This window comes from Psittacula echo (assembly GCF_963264785.1).
Source record: "Psittacula echo genome assembly, chromosome: 5".
Taxonomy (NCBI): domain Eukaryota; kingdom Metazoa; phylum Chordata; class Aves; order Psittaciformes; family Psittacidae; genus Psittacula; species Psittacula echo.
Genome location: NC_137739.1, coordinates 63,178,202 through 63,199,946, shown reverse-complemented (window position 1 = coordinate 63,199,946; position 21,745 = coordinate 63,178,202). Strand labels below are relative to the sequence as shown.

At 35.8% G+C, this 21,745-nt stretch overlaps 1 protein-coding gene across 4 annotated transcripts in view; it reads right to left on the bottom strand.

Moving 5' to 3' along the window:
- Positions 1–2,358: 2,358 nt before the first annotated feature.
- The window catches only part of VRK1 (VRK serine/threonine kinase 1), a 37,136-nt gene continuing 17,749 nt past the window's right edge, over positions 2,359–21,745 (bottom strand). For 2 of the 4 annotated variants that reach the window (XM_080617503.1, XM_080617504.1), the window contains 6 exons: positions 21,346–21,466; positions 20,164–20,219; positions 18,876–19,054; positions 14,707–14,815; positions 4,058–4,108; positions 2,359–2,444 (listed from right to left, as the gene is read on the bottom strand). In XM_080617503.1, the coding sequence (XP_080473629.1) occupies positions 2,374–2,444; positions 4,058–4,108; positions 14,707–14,815; positions 18,876–19,054; positions 20,164–20,219; positions 21,346–21,466 (587 nt within the window). In that variant the 3' untranslated portion in view covers positions 2,359–2,373. Of the gene's footprint in view, positions 2,445–2,808; positions 4,109–14,694; positions 14,816–18,875; positions 19,055–20,163; positions 20,220–21,345; positions 21,467–21,745 lie in introns of those variants that run through there. The other 2 variants (XM_080617505.1, XM_080617506.1) reach the window with 2 other exon arrangements.

Genomic DNA, 21,745 nt, shown 5'->3' with positions numbered 1-21,745 from the left:
CACAAAGTTTTTACAATCAGTTTGAAATTACAGTGCAGCTACAAGCAGCAGGATTTGACTCATGTTCAGTGAGCACCAGCTCTATGTCTTGTTTAACAATGGAACTGGTCCACTGTGAAAACTCTTAGATGTCCCAGTATATATGATGTTAAAAGCATACATACACTGGTTATTCAGACATAATCTGGGGTTTCCTTCACACCTCCTATAATGAAGCTACTGATACTAAGCCATCATCACCCATAAAGGGCACTGCAAACCATCAGCAACTGGCAGGCTTTCTATTAAAACTGTAGCAGTATTAGTATTTGATATCTTTACAACAGTAGAGATTTATATTTTTTCTTTAAAGTAGAAAAGTCTGAGAAAGCCATTATTTGTCACAGGATGATCCAAAGGCTGTTAATCTCCTGTCTACACCTTAAGAAAGAAAATAGAAAAAAAATCTAATTTAAACAAATGCTACCAGGGATAAAAAATTCAGACTGGTGCTATGTTAAAGTACTCGGGAGGCTGAAGTATCCAGCCATGGTCTTCAGTAAAAAAGAAAATTATCGGATCTATCAATTGCAGAAGCAGTGCTCTGAGTCTATGTGCTGGCATGCTTACAGTTTTTTTAATGTCTGGCAGGATGCTTTACAAACTAAACTCAGCAAGATGACAATTCTACCAGAAGGTGCTTCAGATGGTTTTGCTAATAATTTTGATCAGCTGAAATGGAGAAAAACATCACTTCATTTATTTGGCTTTTCCAGAACCTGTCAAATCTGTGAACTATTAACTGCCCCCTTCTGCACCCCCCATCTCTCCCACCTTCTTCCAGAAAATACACTTCACTTTTTGGTTTTGTGGTGGCTTTTTCTTCCTGCAAGTATTCTGCATAATCTGCCTCTGTTCCCCAAACAAACTTTGGTCATTCTTTGCGTATTTCCTTTGCTAGAAGGAAGTGCCATTTCTCGAGAATATTCATTGGAGGCTGGTATTGCTACTGCTGCAAACATCTAAGTGCTAACCACCATATATTGGCTTTTGTTTTAATAGCCTTTTAACCAACTTTGTTAATGGACTGAATGCAATTTAGATATGGAACTTGGCTAAAATGTAGCTTCAATTGGCTATTAAAATTTAAGAGCCAACTAAGATAGCTAATTACAAAAAAGCTCCAGTGATAATGCTAAGCAGAATTAGTAATAGCAAATGACAGTCTGTCTAGTCTTATTCCCAAAGGGAAAGAAACTCTTAACTGAGAAGTCAACCAGACAACGTACAGAAAACCTAATTGCATTACTGGTATTATGGCATCCCAAATCTGGCAGCTCACTGGGACAAAACAGTGAGAAAAGTCTGTCAAACTATTCAAGAAAGCAACTGACCCCCTTCTTAATGCTAGCTGCAACAGATAGCAGGAATTAGGTTATTATTTTACATTAAGTGACTGGGAAATATTACCGCTAAAAATATCAAATTGGCACCATTTAAAAAATATCTTATACCCAATCCTGAATTTGATTCTCTTTCTAGATATTTTAGATTAGGGGAACAAATTATAAACAATCTGTCTACAAAATGTTCAAGTACTAAAGAAGCATTCTGTGCTTCATTATCAATATCCTCATTACACCATCAGCTGAAGTGCCGACTAGTTCTCCTGTGAAGATTTATCATGTATGGTGGCCACTTTGAAACATAGGTAGCAGAGTCTTTAACATTCCCTACTCAAGTGTTTCCCTGCTGTGCCTGTAAATGTCAGTCCAGTTTTTTCACGGCTGTGCGCACAGATTAGAAACAGCAGGAGAGCTTGGGAGTATGACTACAATACCAGTAAGGACACTTGTCTTCATGGCACTGCTCAAGTGATTCTTGGAATGCAGGACCCTGCTGTTTTCTAATATTTACACACAACTGGAGTCATCAAGAGCAGTAAATGCAGTCTAAAGGCAGCTTGCTTCTTTTGTGTTAGGGGCTTTACTTTCAAATAGGGATGTCAACAAAATTCTACTACACCCTCTGACTCTTAGAAAGTGGTGCATTTCCCCATCAGTTTTGCAAAATAGCAAACATGTGTGTGCAAGCACAGAATGTGTGTAATACATACAGCAGTACTGCAGGTATTATCACAGCCATCCACTTGGATCATCCTGATTGTCCCACACTTCAAACATCACTGCAGTCCGCAGCGAGCCAAAGGCATTCTTGCCCATGAACACTGTAGCTTTGCAGAGTCTCCTGTGTGCAGTAACGACGCAAAACAACATGCAGCTAGAATGGAAAGCACCCTTTTTCTTCACAGAACCCCCGTCAGTACAAAGGATAGTTTTGGGGTGGGAAGAGGTAGGGAGTGGCTTATGAAATCTGCACCTTAAAACATTCTTTTTAAGTACACGGAAATGTCTGTTTGTTGCATTTGGCTTTGGTAGTGTCAAAAGAAAGAAGTCCTTGAAAACCTGGAAAGTAAAGAAACTAAATAAGTTACTAAAAAAATTAAAATGGCCAACAACTGAAGTACAAAAGAATGACATTAACTTTGAGTATGCAAGACAAGCAAGAGAATACAATATGGTTTCCTGACAACAGTTCTTCAGAATAGTGCAACATACTGTTTGAACAGAATGATTAAATGAAATCATTAAAATGATAGTTTGATTTGAAGAGTCTTAAATATAACAGAGGCTTTAGCAGTCCTATTTTTACATCTGAAACAAAGAGAATGCCAAGCTTACAGTCGTCAGACATACTTTGCAAATACCCAGGGAAAATGAGTCTGCACAGCAGTCAGAACAGAAAGGAGGAGGCATGACACCTTTTAAATATGATATTCCAGTTTTATTTCAAAACAACCGATTCCCTTGTTTTCAAAACATGGCCTCATCATTCATTCAACATTTTATGCTACAACATACGTATTTCAGTCAGTAGCTACTCAGACCTTATACAATCAAGCAAGCAGAGCACTTGACATCCACACAAATACACCACCCATTGGCTCATATGGATTCCTTTCAGTTTGCTAAACTTCATAAAACACTCTTCCTGACAAGAATGATGTTCATGCCCTAATTATGCATATTTTGCAGTATTTAAATGAAAAGAAATGGTATCTCACTGATACTAAACACTGCGTTTTTTGACTCACAAGTCTGAAGACTCAAAACTGAGCAAGAGAGTACTTTTAAGAAAGGTTTTGGAAGATGACATGCTTTCTCAACTATTAAAAAAAGGTAAATCATTATTTTGTTATGAGAAGCACAAGCAAGTCAAGCTTTTATTGGACCTAGATACTTTACAAAGCTATTAATAATTGTAACTTTTCTAGCCTTTTCACTAATACAAAAAGAAAACTTGAGAGGGGCACTGAGAATGGGCATTGGGTTTCTGTTGGTTCTTCTCTTTGCCCTGGGTCCTGTCTAAAATTCTGGTCTCTTTCTTTCCAGAGAAACTCTGAATAATTGGAAAGTTATATAAACAGAAATACCATGCAAAAAAATTCATTACCTGTCCTCCAAAGAACTGTTTAAATGCATTTTATAACAAACTAGAATGGAATGATGAGATTTTTGTCTTATGTTTTCTTTTTTTAATCAAATTCAAGACAGACTTAAGAAATGTCTCTACAATTTCAGTGTACATCTAAGTAACCTCCAATAAGACTTTACTCAAAATCAGAAGAAATAAGATGCAATACTGCTGTTCCTTCTAAAATACCTATAAGGAAACTAAGTAAGGCTTTATTTCTACATTATAAAGCAGGAAAAAAAGCACTTTTAGTTTGCCTTTAAGATATAAATTCTTGTATAAAAAAAATAAAAATGCATCCTCACTTCAAAGTTGGAAAATTTTGCATTAGTATTTAACTATACATAAATTATGCAAATATTTTAATAAAACATTTATGCTTGAAAACCAGGTACAAACAGTAGTCGTGTTTTTACAGAATTCATCATTTAAAAGGGAAAGAAAAAGTCTCCAGTGCTATAGTAGCTGACAAAAGACCAGAGGTGATTAACTTAATTTATTATTCCATCTATTTACTTCTGGACTCTCTTTCTGGTTGCTGTACCTTTCTTGGATTTTGGTGAGGTCATGTTCCGGGTTCTGGTAGCTACTGCATCTGCAATTCAAACAAAAAAAGACAAGCCTTTCTATAAAAATATCAGAAATGGATCACAAGAAAATGTTTGCAGTCTTTAAGAGGACAGATTAAATCAGTCATTTAGTTTTGATTGGGGGTATGTGGGACACACTCACACAGACTCAGATAAATTTGCCATAAAATCATTTGCCATGACACTAATTTCCCCTGAAAAACATTGTACAATTTCACTTCTCAAACACTACATTACATACAGTTGATCCAATATAACACCCCACCTCCACCAAGAGATAAAGAATCTGATGCTCTTGAAAACCTAAGCTCCTCCTTCCTTCCCATGTACAAAGTATGATCCTATGATCCCTCCCAGTATGAAGCCTTTTTTGGTATTCGTTGGACCTTTTCCTAAACTGATCCAGATCCATAACCTGGCAAAGAACTTTTTCTGGCCTAGTATTCTCATAGCGTTAGTGGGTTGCAGCATCTTAAGAGCATTCTGAATGGAGCTGATACAAGAGGAGGTGGAAGGAACACAGGTAGAAGATGTCAAGCTGTTAAATCAGCTCAGCTATCAGTGCAACCTTATCTACAGATTTGAAGCTATTATTTGACTAGTTCATTAACAAAGGTAATGAACAGTGCATCTAACAAACCTGGCAGACACGTTATTCAAAGAGACCATACTTAAATGCAATTAGAACCTCCCTGCACTTTGATGCTTCCCTGCCCATTAGCAGGGAAAAGGGGAAAAACAAAAACAAAAACAAAAACAAAAACAACAACAAAAAAAAGAAAAAAAAAAAAAAAAAAAAAAAAAACACCAAAAAACAATCCACCACAGCTCATTTCTGTAACTCACTCACATTCAACTGTAGTAACTTTTAAGAAAATATATTACATATAACAAAAATTTCTACCATTTTCGTAAATGCAGTAACAATGAAAAGTTTTTCATTTCCTAGTCACGGTATTTTTTTTTCAATTATTGTTATTTAATCCTAACTTCCTCCTCAAAGTCAGTATACCTAACTACTTAAGTTATTGATTATAAAACTATATGTAACTGTACAGTTCCTTTCAACTTCTTAATGTATATTACGGACAAAGAAACAGAGGTAAAACTGAGTTTCATGGAAGTCCATAAGGAAAAAGCTGCTTGCACAAGACAACAGTCTTTGAGCAGTGTGAGTCACTGATTGTTCAAGCTCAATGAGTGAATTTTGGAGAAAACAAGGAGGCAGAGAACACTGTAAAACAAACCAAATAGTCTTGAGTCTACTCAACAGCAAAACCACATCAAGAAAAACAACAAACTATTGCAAACAGTTTTGTTTTCATATTTGTTTAATTATACATAAGCTAATTTGCTTAAAGAATGCTGTTTTGAAATTAAAAATATCAAAATTAACCTTGAAGAATTTTTCTGTTCTTGAGAACGAAATGGAGAGTGAAAAAATACTCTTATTCCTTTTTTTATCCCAAAGCACTTGCTGCTTTCAACATAAAACCATAAAGGGATTTTGTTGGACAATATATCTTTAATAAATCACTTTAAAGTTTTGGTGTTAGTCTCTCATTGAGCACAGTAGCTTTATCAATGGAAGATCTGTTCGTGCAAAACATACTCACTCCAACACTTTCTACTCCCCCCCCCAACTGCTTTTTAAAAATCAAATCCACTCTGGTACCCTTACAAGTACTGGTAGCTAAAAGCTATACAAGCAGTTACCATAAAATAAAGTAGTAACTTAACTATGCAAATCATTCCTTCTTTCAGCTAAATTCTGGTTTATGTTCAAGAAGTAGTGTATAATTTTCAAAGTCATGAAGTATTTCAGCTACTGTAATTGTGAAATCTAGCAAAAGACAAGTCTTCTGGATTTTCAAATTGGGCAGCCACAGTGGTATGTAGGCCAAGTTATTCTATCAACTGCATGAACTGTACCAGTTTACTCCTCTCCATCCCTTCTGAGATTTTCCTCTGGAATTTTTGGATTGCAACAGAAAGCAGAAAATTAGCACTTTTCTCTTAAAAAAAAAAAGCAATAACCTGATCTTTTTCCCTTTCATTAATCTTCACAGGTTTTGACTAAGGTAACTGATTTTTTTTTTCTCCAATCATATGCTGTATAATCAAATGCTGCAATGACAGGTAAAATTCATGCATTATTATCAGAATGACTGTCAATATGAAAATGATCACCTTCAGTAGGAAACTACTACAGGTATTTGGTTAGGAAAAAAAAAACCAAAATTGATTCATCAGATTTGCATGTTTGTATTTCAGGAATCTAGTATTTCATGGTCACCACGGCCAATACAAGCAATTAAAGCTTACTAATTCCTAGTTCAGTGAGAGTTTACCCATTTCTTGTTGCCTATGCTAGAAAGCCAAAAAGGAGAAGAAATCTACACTGCCTCTGATTTTTCCTTTATCTTTATTGCATCAATGAGTCCTTTTTAAGGTTTTTCTAAACAAACCATAATCATGAAGAATCTGTAAGTGATTCACAACAAAAAAAGGAAAAAAATCCTTGCCATGGTTCTTTTATTCATCATTTCAAACTTAAGCAGCAGTAATATTCTCTTAAACTACCTAAGTTAATTATGTTAAACTTAGAATAACTGCTGTCAACCCATGATTAGCTTCAAAGTTTGCAGCTATTTCAGAACTGAAGGTCTTTCTGCATTTTCAAAATTAGTTAGCCTGATAACGTATACCCCATGAACTTTTCTTGTGGGAGAAATGTCAATTCCGCTTCTGAAAACAGGAAAAGTCCTGTGTGGGCAACACCAAATGAGGACACAAACAAAGCTATTACAAGCAAAGGAGAGGGTTTTTATAAAGCAGACTAAACTGAATTAGGTTGCAACAGCAATTTAAATAAGGATGAATTATATAGGCAAAAATAAACCAGATGGTGTCACTGCACAGCTTTGTTTTGAGACTGGAACAAAGTTCAGCAGAGGCATAAAGAGTCCTACAGGCTCTAGAGAAATTATAAGACAAGTTGATTGTGATATCTGATCCCCTTCACATAAACAGTATTATAAAGCAATTTTACAAAAGAAACCCAGCAGCACTGTGTATAGTTTTGGGCTCTATCGTTCAAGAAAGTTTTGAGAAAAATGGGATGGTAATCATGATCATTTAATTTTAGCTTAACTGAAGAAAGGTAAAAATGATGAGAGATGCGATGTGCAAAAATACATCTAATCTGCAAAAAGTTGCTGCATAAAATGAACAATATTCATGTCTGCAGTGGATAGGACAACTAATAAGCTTAAGGGAAATTCGTATTAGCTACTAAAAATACTCCTTTATCAAGCCCTTTTTAGTAGCAACGATAGTTAAATATTATAAGTGGTGTTGACCAGGGATGTTTTAGAAGCTTAATCATCAAGATTTTAAGAGAAAATACGGTATGTATCAAGATAAACACTCATGTAAATAAGCCTGTAAATATACACATAGACTGGTGTACAGAGTAGATCACCTCCCAGTTTCCCTTCTCACCTTGTTTTCCAATTCTACATACATCATTTGAGAAACATGCATAAGTTTTGTAAGTAAGAGAATATCATAGACTAGAATATTTGAAAACAGAACCACAGACTTCAGACTGTAGGCAAGCATCAGGTCAGTGAAAAACATCTAGCAGCAGGCATGCTGGATGTTAGCAACTGCATCACTTGCATATATTATATTTCCACCTGGCAAAGACTGAGTATATGCCAGTCTCTGTATAATGGCTGAAGAGTATTAGCAATTCTAGTCTATGCAAACTCTTAAACTAGACCTCTAGTAATCATCATTAAAAAACACAGCTAACATATTTCATCCTCAAAAGCAGCACATGTAGTTGAGTAAGCTGATCAGACCTTGAAAGGTTTCCTTTCTTAAAAAAAAAATAAATAAATCTAATGTGTGCACACACGTGCATAATCTCTCTTACATACACACACACTGCTGTATATCTCCTTAAGAAGCAAAGGTCTTTAAAACTGGAGTGTTGGACCACATGGTGGAGAGTTCTCAAGGGGTTTCTGAAAAAGATGTTCTCAGATTAGTCTCCACATGGATGGAACTTAAATCATCATTGCTGTGTAGACACCTGTGTCCAGCTGCAAACATGAAATGGGAACTGAAGCCAGGCTGTGCAGCATTTAATCACAGTTAAGCATCACACTTACCTATGGTCCTCAAATCAGTCTGGGCAGTTTGAATATGGTACAAAGGAAGAGCTACTTTTCTTTTAAGATGATGGAATAAGGAAGAGTATGCAGTGTTCTGACAAGCCCTTTCTCAACTCAGCCAGGGAACACTGATAAAATCTTGTAGCAACACCTCTCAAACAACAATTTTCCAGTACTTTAAAGGCTGCTGAAACAACTACAAGGGCAACAAACAGTAGTTTTTGTTAGTTGGCTTGTTCTCTTTTCTGTACAGAAAGAAGTATGATTCAGAAAAAAAGGACAGACCAGAAGAATGCAAACTGGGGACAGACTTTTTAGCAGGGCCTGGTGCAATATGACGAGGGGTAATGGTTTTATACGAAAAGAGGGGAGATTCAGGCTGGACATAAGGAAAAAATTCTTTACAATGAGAGTGGTAAAATACTGGAACAAGTTGCCCAGAGAGGTAGCGGGTGCGCCATCCTTGGAGACATTCAAGGCCAGTCTGGATGTGGTTCTGGGCAACCTGATCTAGCTCAAGATGTCTCTACTCATTGCAGGGGGCTTGGAACAGATGACTGTTGTGGTTTAAGCCCCTTTGGATAGTTTGGGTCAGGTGTCCCATCTCTGCTTCCTCACAGGTTCTTGTGCCCCTCCTCACTGGCAAAGCATGACACTGGGAAGTCCTTGATCAAAGTAAGCACTAAGTAGCAACAACTAAAACACTGGTGTGTTACCAGCATTGCTCTCAGACTACAGCTGAAACACAGCACTGCACTACCTACTAGGAATGAGGAAAATAACTGGTACAGCTGAACCCATGATAATGACCTTAGAAGGTCCCTTCCAACCCGAACTATTCTATGATTACATATGGACTTGAATTCCAGGAAATATGTTTGTGAGGTGGGGATGAGAGAGAAGAAAGTTAGTTTGTAGAGTTATAGGATGGGATTTGGCTGTAAGTACTCTGTTCTTCCAAGTTGTCCGCTTCCTGCAACAAATAAAGCTGATACATTTCCATATTATCATATGGAAAAACAGGGCACAAGAATGTACTATTTGATGATTTTATACCTGTGTATTTCCCCAAGATAACATCAAATCTGTGAATGTGCTTTTAAAAATGTTAATATAAAATTGTTCCAGATAAAACTCACAGATTTATTTCTATTTGCAAAAATTGCTTTACTGAAGAGATTCCAAAACACAGTTGCACATACACATATAAATCAGCAGTCACATGCACCATGTGCTTAAAAATAGCTCTCCTTTCAACCACACAGTGATTTGCAGGAGCAACAAAGTTTAACTCAAATATATTACTTGCAATCTTGAAAAAGGTTAGTTCCATGTAAAAATCTGAGTCACTGTAGTAACAATTTTTCTTTATTTCCTGTAGAAAAATTTCACTTGCAAATTTTATGAGTTTGAATTGCAACACTTGTTCAGAAAACTGCAATATATCTTCAGGTCACAGGGGAAAAAAAATTAAAACTAACAAAAAAAACCAACCAAACCAAGAAAAAAGTAGACATCACTTTTATGCTTAAGTGATTTAGTTCTACATATGAAGTCATTATACAAAAGCTTACTGCACAGAAAACTGTCTTCAGAAGGTTTTTTGTTTTGTTTTAAATTAATACTTTTTATAAGCTAATAAAAAGTAGCGGTAATAATAAAAAGAAGTGTAACGAGGAACTTAAATGTATTTACATTTTAAGTGTGTAAGTGTTAGAAGGGGTCTGAAGAGAGTACAGAAATAAGCTTAAAATATAAAGGGAAAAAAATGTAGAAAACCATGTCCAAGCAGACACAGGAGTAAACAGCAACACTCACATACTTTACATTTTGGACATTGATTTTGTGTTATTATTACAAGCGGTACATGTTCAAGGTGCTTCTTAGCGAATGACACTTGCAAATTGTCAAGGAAAACCATTATTCAGGAAAAACCACAAAGATAGATTTGTTTTATATCCAATTTATTTTTAATGGTTTTACTCATAATTTAAAGATCTTTATACTTAAAAATCACTTCCTACCACACCTCTTCTAATTTAAATAGCTTTTGAAGGTCCTCAAACAATTTTGAGGCCAGCCATAAAGACAGATCACTTTATATTGTGTTTGAATAAACTCAATGCAAACCACAGAAGCGAGTCTGTCAACATTTCTGACAACTGAACATTTCTCTGCACTAAAACCTGAATCTTCGTGTTAGTTTCTACATAAAACATACAAGTATATGATTTTAACTTCTAAAACCAGATAATGTACTCTCATACTAGAACATTTAATTTGCAACATTCCCGAGACAGGTAAGGGAAGACTAGGAATGGCAGAGAAAGGGACAGATCTTTTTGTGACAAGGCACAGACAGATACACCATTTTAAGACAAATATCCACTTACTCCTGGAGTCTGTTACAGATACTAGTCATTACCAAATCCTTCACAAGAAGGAACACATGAATAACAGTCAGCAGGAACTATTGTAAGGTACAGGTTTTGCTCAAAATATGTTTGTACTGGGATGTAAAATTAAGAAGTAAAAATCTACTTATAACGTGGGCATTAGTGTGGAGTAGCAAGACAAGTAACAAATGGCGGCATAAACAAGCTCAAAAAAACCCATGATTTGTTTTCTGCTAAAGCTTGATGACAAGGCCAGTAATTACCTAAATATAAAAATAGCCTAAGTGTAGATTTAATCCAACATTAAGTAATAAATCTTGCTTGAATAAAAAAAAAAAAAAAGATTTCTAAGACAATAACTCAGATTCTGATTTATGCAAAGCCATGAAATGTAAATAAACATAAAGCTAAGTATCTATTAATTGAGAAATACTATTAAACCTCCATTTTGGAAAGCCTTCAATCAATCAGTATGACTGTTTTAATATCAGAGATGTTCACACAGGTTTTTATACTGCAAGAGTACCTAAAGACCCCAGTTAAGGCCTTACCATGCTAGATGCTATCCAGCAATAGACATGCACAATTCCTACCTCTAGCAGAAGTCTATTAAAAAAAGACATTCAAAAATACAGTACTTTCATTGCCATGTCTTCTCTCTTTATACTGCCCCGATTAATAAATCTGTTTAGAAAAAATTCACAACAGAAAATAAAAAGGGCTGATTAAAAAAAAAAAACAAAAACAAAAAAACACACACAAAAAAACCAACCAAACAAAATCTGTTGTAAAAAAATTCTGTATTTCTAGAACCCAATCTTCATCAACCCCAAGATTTAAAAAAATTGCCAGTGGTATGGGTTTTATCTCTGCTGGTAGCTTTGAACTTAGGGTTATTTACAAATTCCATAAAACTCTTACTTTTCCAGCATTTATGCCATTTCCACCAAAGTTCCCTATACTAGCTGCCTATTCCATGCAAACTAATTAAAACCAAGCATATTACTCCTATTAATATTATGCAGAAGCATTGGTGGATACATACAGTGTATGCCTGTCCTGGGTTCAGCAGTAGCAGTCATTTTTTCTCCTTCTTAGTAGCTGGTGCAGCGCTGTGGTTTTGACTTTCAGCCTGGGAACAGCGCTGATAACACCGATGTTTTTAGTTACTGCTCAAATGTTTAGTCTGACCAAGGACTCTCTGAGTCTCATGCCCTGCCAGGGAGGAGGGGAAGCCGGAAGGAAGCAGAAACAGGACACTTGACCCAAACTGACCGAAGAGGTATTCCATACCACAGCACGTTATGACCAGGATGTAACTGAGTTACCCGGAAGGGCTAGTTGACTGCTCGGTCAGGCTGGGTATCAATGGCTGGTATTGTATTATCTTCCCTTGTTATTCCCTTATTATTATTATTGGTGGCAGCAGCAGTGATTTGTGTTATACCTTAGTTACTGAGCTGTTCTTATCTCAATCCGTGGGAGTTACATTCTTTCAATTCTCCTCCCCCTCCCTCCAGGAGCCTAGGGGGGGAGAAAGGGGGGGGAGTAAGCAACCAGGCTGCGTGGGATACTGACTGCACTTAAACCACGACAATGCCAAAATCTGGTATTCTGCCTTAACAGCATCATCACTTATAAGCCTGTATATTTTACTATCATACATGAAGGCACATAATACTGAAAATGGAGCTGTAACAAAGTGTGAAAAAAATCTTTTCATTTAAAATAGAAATCGTCATTTCTGATACCATTTTCCCTGGTGGAGAGACACTGACTAATATAATACTTCACCACCATCCATATTACCTTGAAAAGGATACCTCTTAAATTTCCGCCTTTCAGAAAAGCATATGGATTCCAGTTATCACAGGGGTGAAAAAAAAAAAAAAAAAAAAAAACCAGGAAACTGGTAACAAGCTAATTTAAATAAAAAACATTTTAAGAATTGCACACAATTTTGTGCATCTTATTTTGGAAGTACAACACAGCTTGTTTCTTGAGGGCTTTCTGAAATCCTCTTTCTAAAAAGAAGAGTCTATCACTCTTGCTTGACAGCTCCAGAAGCACTGATGTCTGACATGATTGAAAGAGATGTCCTTTAATGAATTCATCTGAAGTGGCTGCTCTATACTGAGAACAACCAGGGGAAGCAGCAAGAATTTCAAGATGCCCATCCTTTGTCAGCACCATTCTTTATTCCTCCTCCACTAAGCCTGGGGGCTCCAAAGCCTCTGCAGCAGTTGACTTAATTACTGGTGGAGTCCCTGTAGCCCCTGTGCATCCTGCTGTACTCAAACTGTTGCACAGAGGATCAGGAACTTTTTGGGACAACTAATTTTTTAGGCAAGACTAAACAAACTGCATAGTCAGATGTGGTTAATGCTGTTTAACTGAACAGGAAGAGGTAAACAAGATTCTTCATGTCACTGCTTTAAGTCCAAATACTCATGAGATGTCGTTTAAACACCTGAAGAGTAACCCATCCAGCCATATTTCTCCCCTTCAGAAACCAATAAAATAGCACTTCAGGAACTTTTAAAATGTTTCTATATGCCTAAATTTTGATTTCTACAATTAACAGGTATCAAGAAAAATACCCATTTTACTGGACAGTATATTTCAGGATATTGTTTTAGTTACAGGACTAATCATATATGAAGAAACAAGTCTATGGTAAATAAAATTAGTCAGAATTGGAAATGCAGTTTTAAGTATTTCTAAATATCGAGTTTTTCTCAGTTTATCAAAAACATCAAAAATCATAAGATTATGAAACAGTCACCCTTTCCTTCAACATAGATTAATGAATCATGTAATAAGTGGTAAAGTTTTTAATTCCAAATTTGGAGAGAACCAAATTAGTAAGAACATGTTTCACTTTTCACCTGAAATCACTTGATACACTCCCCTCACTTAGTGTTCATTAAAATTGATAGTATAAAAAGGTGAAATTAGAACCATTTTGCCTGAAACTCTATAGAATTTACAAGAGAAGGTTTAAATTCATTCTCTAGCTCATTTTAACCACTGGCTGTTGAATATACATATAGTCTCCCAGATACCTATACTTAGTCTGAAAAACCTTAGCATTTACAAAAAACCAATGCTACCACTTGGACTGCAATTCCTTGAGTTCGTTTTTCATCTCCATCTATGAGAATTTTAATTTAGAATCCCAGAAAAAAAGAGCTATAACATGTAATATAAAATTAAAGTACATTCTGCTCAAGTGTATCAAATCACAACCAGAAAATACTCAGCTGTATCAAATATTCTGTTATAAGGTCTTAAATGAAATCTGAAATGCTAAAACTATGAATAAACATCAGCATCATATCAAGTAATTTTATTTCCTTGAAAGAAAGCATCCTCTAATTAACCCTTTTACAGACAAAACAGACCAGAAAATTCATGAGTTTAAGTCAACAATTCAAACAGCATTCCAGTGAGACAAATAATCACCAATTTTAATGATCAGAATTCTGTAACTTAAATAGCTGGAAATGAACATAGCAGTGTTACCTCCTAGAATAACATTAGCTTAATTACTTGGACTTCATACTACCCTGTTTGAGTAAATATAGTAGCATAAATCTATAACTTACCAGTAATATCACTGTCTTTGAAATGTTATATTTTCCCATCCTGCCATACTCCATCAAACCTTATTTAAACAAGCAGGTTTATTTCAGGATAGATTTCAGTGATACCGCTTTATTATTTTTAGACTACTTGACCACAGACAACGTCTGGTCTTTTACCGAAAAGTCTGAATTAAAAGTTCCTTAGGAAAAATATCTTTGCAATTACTTGAATCTGTTTTGCACACAACAGTAAATGGTAAACAATCTCCCCATAAGATCCTCTATTTCCCCAAAACATACCATTAGTTTGCTCATTCTATTTTCTCCTTCTGTCCCATTGAGAAGGGGAGTGAGTGGTTGCGTGGGAGTTTGGTCCTTACCAGGGTTAACCTGCCACATCAGTACATGTGACTGTGGAAACAACCTTTTGACTTACTAGAAGCAGTAGGTTTCTTTTTTTCTGGGCTTCCTGTAACTTCCATTTCTGCTTCAGTGTCCTCACTGGCTGCAGCTGCTGCCTTTTTTTCTGCTGCCTTTCTCTTTTTCTTAAAAAAAAAAAAAAACAAAACCACAACTGAACTCAAGAGCAGAAGAGACCATACAAAGTAGAAAATATCTCACCCTTGCAAGGTATTCCCTAATTTTAAGCATTATTCTTCACATGATAAAATGTCTCCAGTTGTAGAGAAAATGTATTCATATATTAATGCAATACTAGTACTAGGCAACAAAATATTTAAAAGTTCAGTTCCCCATCTGCAGATCACATTAGGAGTTGAAATTTGAATGTATGAAAACACAAGTTTTTATGATCAAAACCTATTTTTTTTATTTACACGGAACAACTGTTGCTTTTTTTAAAAAGCAATTACACTTCATTAAATTCAAGTTTATCTGGATCTTTGCTTCTTAAGGCTTTGCACAGCTTAAAAGTAGCTAACACACACTGACAGTACATTATTATTTTTTTCTGATAGCAGCTATGGGTTCTGTTCCAAAGAGAGGTATTTGGGAAATATGAACTCTATTCAAGGTACATTATCTTCAAACCTCTAAATGGATAGAACTGTTATTATCTGTGTATTACAATTAATCTCACTATTGCAAAATATTCTTAAGGTAGTTATGGAAAGATTATTTTTTTAAAGCCACATGATTTTTTTGCAAAGGATGAGTTGACCTGTATCCGTATCCAACATAGATGAATGCTGGAAGAGTTTACCCTTACTATTTTCTTTCTTTTTTTTTTTTTTTAATTGTGTGAGACTAGAGCTTTACTGAAACAGCTTTAAAAGTGGCTACAACTTCACATAGCTCATGAGAGAAGGGGAGAGTGCATTACATCCTTCGTTTCCAAAGTGTTGCTTCATGATTACCATCTAAACCCTGCTGGGCTGAACAGATTGGTTCGATAATTACATACAATAACTGCAGTGGGCAGGTAACCCTCAGCTGGCACAGGGCAGCTCCCCTGTGAGAACTTCCATATGCAAACTGCACTGATGGAGTGCATTAGGTACATCTTTCCTGCCAGTGCACAGGCCTGATTACCGCCAGCCAAGACTCCAAGGTTAGCATGTCAGCAGATTTGTGATGCATTAGGCAGGAATAAACACAGACACTTTTGTTCATTCTGACCAAAATTAAGGAGGACTATTTCAGCAGTGTACTGCTTTTATAATCAGAGATAATGCATTCCTCCCATTTGTACTAGAAAACATTTTAAATGCTTGTCAAAAACAGATATCCAATACATGCTGCACAAAAGCAAAACACGTTTATCTTGTTTCCAAGATTATTTATAAAAAGTGGTTTCTTAATCTTGATGCACTTGAACTACACAGAAGCAGAAATCAGGCAGCATTCACCTGACAAAAGCAGCACCTGCACATCTGAAGCTGAACATTAGAAGGGGCCACAAGTCACTAAGATCCATATTTTTCCAATTTAGCTTGATCCTAGTATTTCCCAGCAACTCTTCAGGACTAAAGGAAAGATGGGGTCCTTGTCCTAAATGATTTCATCAAGAGCTGCAAATATTTCCTTCCACACATGGGAAGGCTAGCTTCTTGTTTTGCTAGAACTACTATAAAAAACCACACACACACAAACCATTCATGTACCATACGGGGCACAGGTGAAGGGAGAGGGAATCAAAAAACCCACAACCTCCACTGTGGACTGGGTTTCATTTACTTATATGTCTGTGGAAACTTGAGTCATGATACAGGAAACAAAATGTTAACTTTCAATATAGCAGACATCTATGCTATTAGCCAGATACCAACAGTAGAAAATGACTGAGACTCCAGAACAACCATGCCTATGTTCAACATATAATACACATCATGGCTCAATTAGCTATGTACAAGCTGAAAGTGCAAGAGACTCCTACATTTTAAGAATTTATTTATGCAGAAGCTAGAAATATTGTCTCCTAGCTATGAAATAGCATAACTTCAGAACACCAAACAACACTGTTTTAAGAAAGTATTATGGTGGCTCACCCCAAAGGAATTGAAGAGTAGGTGTTTTAAGACATGTTGAGATTAAAAGATCAGTACAGCCAAAATGCCATAAATACTCTACATAAGAGGTCACTGTCTTCTCAAAGGGCGGATGCCAGACTGCATTTTTCTTTTCCAAATTGGACATTAAGCATGCCAAAAAGAAATTCAGCATGTGCTAGAAGATACTGGCTTTCAGAGGCAAGATGCTACTGATCAATGGTAAATTATCTTTACAGAAAGCATTTTCTAGCAGAGTTTGGAATTTGGAGCTTATTTTTAAAACACTCAGCCATCACATTGAGCTTCCCATCACAGCTGAAAATATATAAAATTTTAACTAGAATTCAATGTTCTTCCTTTCTTCCTCTGTATATCTAAGTGTCCAGCCATTCTTAACTAGCCCAAATCATTGTCTCTCTGGGAAAAAAAAAACCTAGTATCGTGTGCTCCCAAACATGTAGTCTGGGAAGGGAGACATCATGCTTAAGAAAGACCCTCTTTCCAGTCATTCTTGAAGTGCAAAATACACCCTTGGAAGAAGGACCATATATTCTTCTACCTTAGACTATACCACAAATGTTACAAGGTCTAGAAAATCCATAGTGGATTGAAGAGTCATCTGTCCTGGTATCTGGTCAAAAGCAAGCAGGTTATGTCAACCTGATTTCAAGGAAAAAAAAAATTATTCTGTTCACACACTCTAGCAGTAGCTGGCGTGAAGTAGTTAGCATGGTTCCTCAGAGGGTGAGGGGGTTTTCTGGTGTTTTTCTGTTGGTGATGCTTTTGGTTTTTTGCTTTAAAGAAAGAAAGAAATCCCATGTTAAGAAAACTAAGTCCTAATTGATGCTGGTAAGCAAGAACCTACACAGAAGTATTATCTCACCTTTTGGGAATTGTCTTGACTAACACTGGCTATCGAAATTAGATTTTTGAAGTTTTATTCCACTGGAAATGTGCACCAGCAATCTCTGCTGGACAAGGACATTAAAGGTCACAGATGTTGGCTCTGCAGCAGGCCAACTTATTCAGCAAAGAAACCAGTCAACCATTAAAAACAGATTGGTTTTTTTTTTCCCCAATATGCAGGTCTCAAGCCATGTCGACCAACAGGAGGAACAGAAGAATTTATAGAATCATAGAATAGTTAGAGTTGGAAAGGACCTTAAGATCATCCAGTTTATTATGCTAATGAACTCTCCTTTTGGACAGACCTTTATATCCAGTTCAGCAAAAAATATTAGTATAGAGACAATGGCTGTCTGATTTTAGCCAAAGTACTATTTAATAGGGAATTAACACACTGCTGATCAAGTCAGTAAACAGGCAGAATTGTCATAATATTGTACTATATTATAATTCTCAGTTCCCTGGTTCATGCTAAAGGAACCAACAAACTGCCCACCTGTTATTAACAGATGTAAATAAAAAAGTAATAAATACACTTTTGTGTATGGGATAATATTTACGGTTCCATTATTTGACCATTTGTGTTATCATTAAACCGTTTTAAAACATACTTTCCTTAAGGCTTAAAAAAGTTTTTACACTGTACTCAAATGGGAGTCCAAACCTAGAGTTTAAGGCTTCTTAAATACAATGAATAAAACACCCCCAGACTACCAGTATAATTAAGACTCATAAATAACGTATTAGATTACAGGGAATTCAATATGTGAATTCCACTTAGCATAAAGATGTATACTTGAAACTAAACTTTGAACTAGTCACAAAAATATGAAATGAAACCTAAACTTACTTTACCTTACATGCATTTTGATCCACCTGGAGTTTCAGCAGTTTAAGGAAAATAAGTAAATTAACAGAAGGTTAATCTGTTCAAATGTCATTACAACTATGCATCCTGCTATCCAAGGTATTATATATTATGAAAGTACACCTATAAATATCATTCTATATTAAGTTTTAATAACAATCAGTGAAGTTAAATTAGAGAAATTATGTGTTAAGAGTTGAACTTAAACATTTCAATATATGCCTATTCTCTACTTGATGCAGTTACTATGCTGACAATACTAACGTAACTATTTGGCTCAAAAATGCATTAAAAGCAGACATAATTTTTTAAAGTAATAACCTTTTGCGTGGGTTTTGTTTGCAAGTCTCCATTCTCTGACAAGCCAAAGTCAAGTACTCCATCATCTTTTTGCCCAATGGCCTTAAGCCCTTGCAGAAGTATTTCTCGGAAATGCTGATAAACAGGTTTCTCTTCATAGCTCAGTAGTTTCACCTTTTCCATGTATTTGGCTATTTCATCTAAAGAAATGGTACCTCCAATTAATCCCTATTTCAACACATTTTAATTATTCACTTTTACCACAAAAGAGTCAGAAATCATGCATGCACTACTTATGCTATTTTTTGAAATGGCTACTTAAAACTCATAATTATGACTTACTACAACATATTTCAGAAAAAAATTATATCAAGGTTCATTTCCCAGTGATGACAGCATCACTGTTTTTTACATGTTCATTGCAATGAAGAAAAGTCAGTTGTAAAAAAAATAACAGGCCAATCTTCATCAATGAATGATTTTTTGCATGGTATGTCTTATGTCTGTATTTATAAATGTTGAAAAGGAAACTCAGTGTTGTCTCAGAACTTCATCAGTTCAAGACTGAAACACACATTAAAAAAAAAAAAATACATGAAACATTTGACCACTGCAAGAAAAAAGACCAGCGAAAACTCTCTTCTGATCTTGTCATCACCAGGGGTAGCTGCAAGTAACTAAATATTTAAGATCCCAAGAAAGTGTACTTCTAATAGTCAAGCCTTAAAAAAAAAAAAAAAGAAAAAAAAAAAAACTACTCAGCAAATTGCCAATGCAAAATAGAAACAATATATACTATATTTCAAGTTTGCTTTACTTCATATTTTGAATCTCAGATTCCATTGTGAAAAATAAATTTACACATCTCATGTTTGCAAATACTTAATATTGTCTTTAGTCAGAAGCAACACAGTGTAGTTACAGTTTATGTAACTACAGCCAAGAGGAAGAGTCTAAACTTCTCTTAATCAACAGATTAGAGTACAATGCCCAAGACACCCCTCTCAGGAGGTGACATACTGATGACAGTATGACAACTCCTCACCTTCTGTAGAAACTGAATCGATCTGGTTTTATTTGAATGCAGAGTAGCATGGCCTTCCCTTGTATGCATCGAACATGCCCCACCTTAATACAAATTTCAGAGCTTCCAGCCACTATCTAAAGCTGTCTACAATTTGGTGATGGGACCCAAACCAATTGATGGATTTTATTATTTTAAAGAAAAAGGACACTAAACCAAATTATTAGAGAATGCTTACCACATGGTACAAAACAAAGTATTTTAATTAAAAATAGCTCTTCTTACTTGGTTTGTTTTTGCCAGGAAAGCATTGGTCCATCAAAACTGAGATATCTCTACAGCTGAAAAACAAAATTATTCAAAATTAGGGTTTCTTTCAAAGTTTGGATCTTGCCATGTTCTGATCAACTTCCCAGGTACCTAGCTTGGGCCACTGTCAAAGATGGGAAACACTAATAGATAAACCTTTGGTATGACTTAGTACAGCCAATTTTAGGACTGCAGTATATTTGAGATACTGATGAATGCCAGGCAGGCTATGTGAAATACGGTCAAGTTTTGCTCAACAGCTTTTGATTCTTATAAAAGGATGCAAGCAGAAGACTGAAGGAAAAGAACTGGTCCAGTTTAAAACCTCGCATACCAATGCTCTCACCTCTTCCTGCTAGAAGACTCTTTCTCTAACTGATATTATTCAGAGCAGATCCCCTGCCAAAATGATAACTAGGGGAAAGGGGAGAGAGCAGAGCTGCGCTAACATTGATGGAGGCCAAAGTGTTACAAGTAGAGATAAGGAAGCCAGATACAAATACTTGTTAGAGTATACTTTGCCGGGACAGCTTTCTTCACATTAAATATCTGACAAGAAAGACTTGAGCGGGGTTGGGAGGGAAGATGAAGAAACGTAACAGCAAGGGAGAGGGACAAAAAAAGAAAAAAAATTAAAATTCTCACATTAATGGCCATTTAGGTAAAAATATGCTCAAAGACACTGAAGATGCACCTTCAGCTCTCATGTCTGCGACTGACTTCAGAGTGTGGTGTTACAAAGGCTACTCATATCCCAAGCTTCTCTTTCTGTAAATTGGGACTAACGGTTACCAGCGTATTTCTAAGAGTGTTTTTTGGCTTAACCATAGCAGTATTCTAAAGCAACAATTCTGTGGTGGACAAATAAGTGTCCTGCATGCAAAAGAAGACAGTAGAACAGAAAAAGTGAAGTATAATTATAAGCCAAGGATACATGAGACACGAAGGGAAACTGGGGCTATACAAAACAACAGCCTACTCACCAAAAGGGAATATACTGCAAATACAAGAGACGTGATGAAGGGAAACTGGGGCTATACAAAACAACAGCCTACTCACCAAAAGGGAATATACTGCAAATACAAAGCATTTCTACAATAAGACACTTTTATTCCTATTTTTAATTTCAAAAGAGAAAGAAAACAAGTAGTTTCTCACCCAATTTTTGAGTCTCTGACAAAATCTGTATCTTTCAAATTATCCTCCCATGGTAAATGGCCACTAATCCAATGAATCATACAGTAACCCAAGATCTCCAGATCAGCACGTCTTGACGGTGCTAAATATATATACACACAGAAAAAAAGGAACCATAAGAACAGCTAATAAAACATACACAGTTTTACAGCAGTTAAAATTTGTAAATATGTTAAGACAACAGAAAACCAATGCTAACAATGCAACACTACTGCATCAATTACTTAGTTATTCATTTTAGCATGAAAACAAGGGAGGAAAAAAATTATTGTTCCTGCATCTGGAAGGATACCTTCATTTTCAAGTCTTTTATCAATCTCTATCTTCTATTCAAGATATGACATGCTGCAGTTATCCCAAT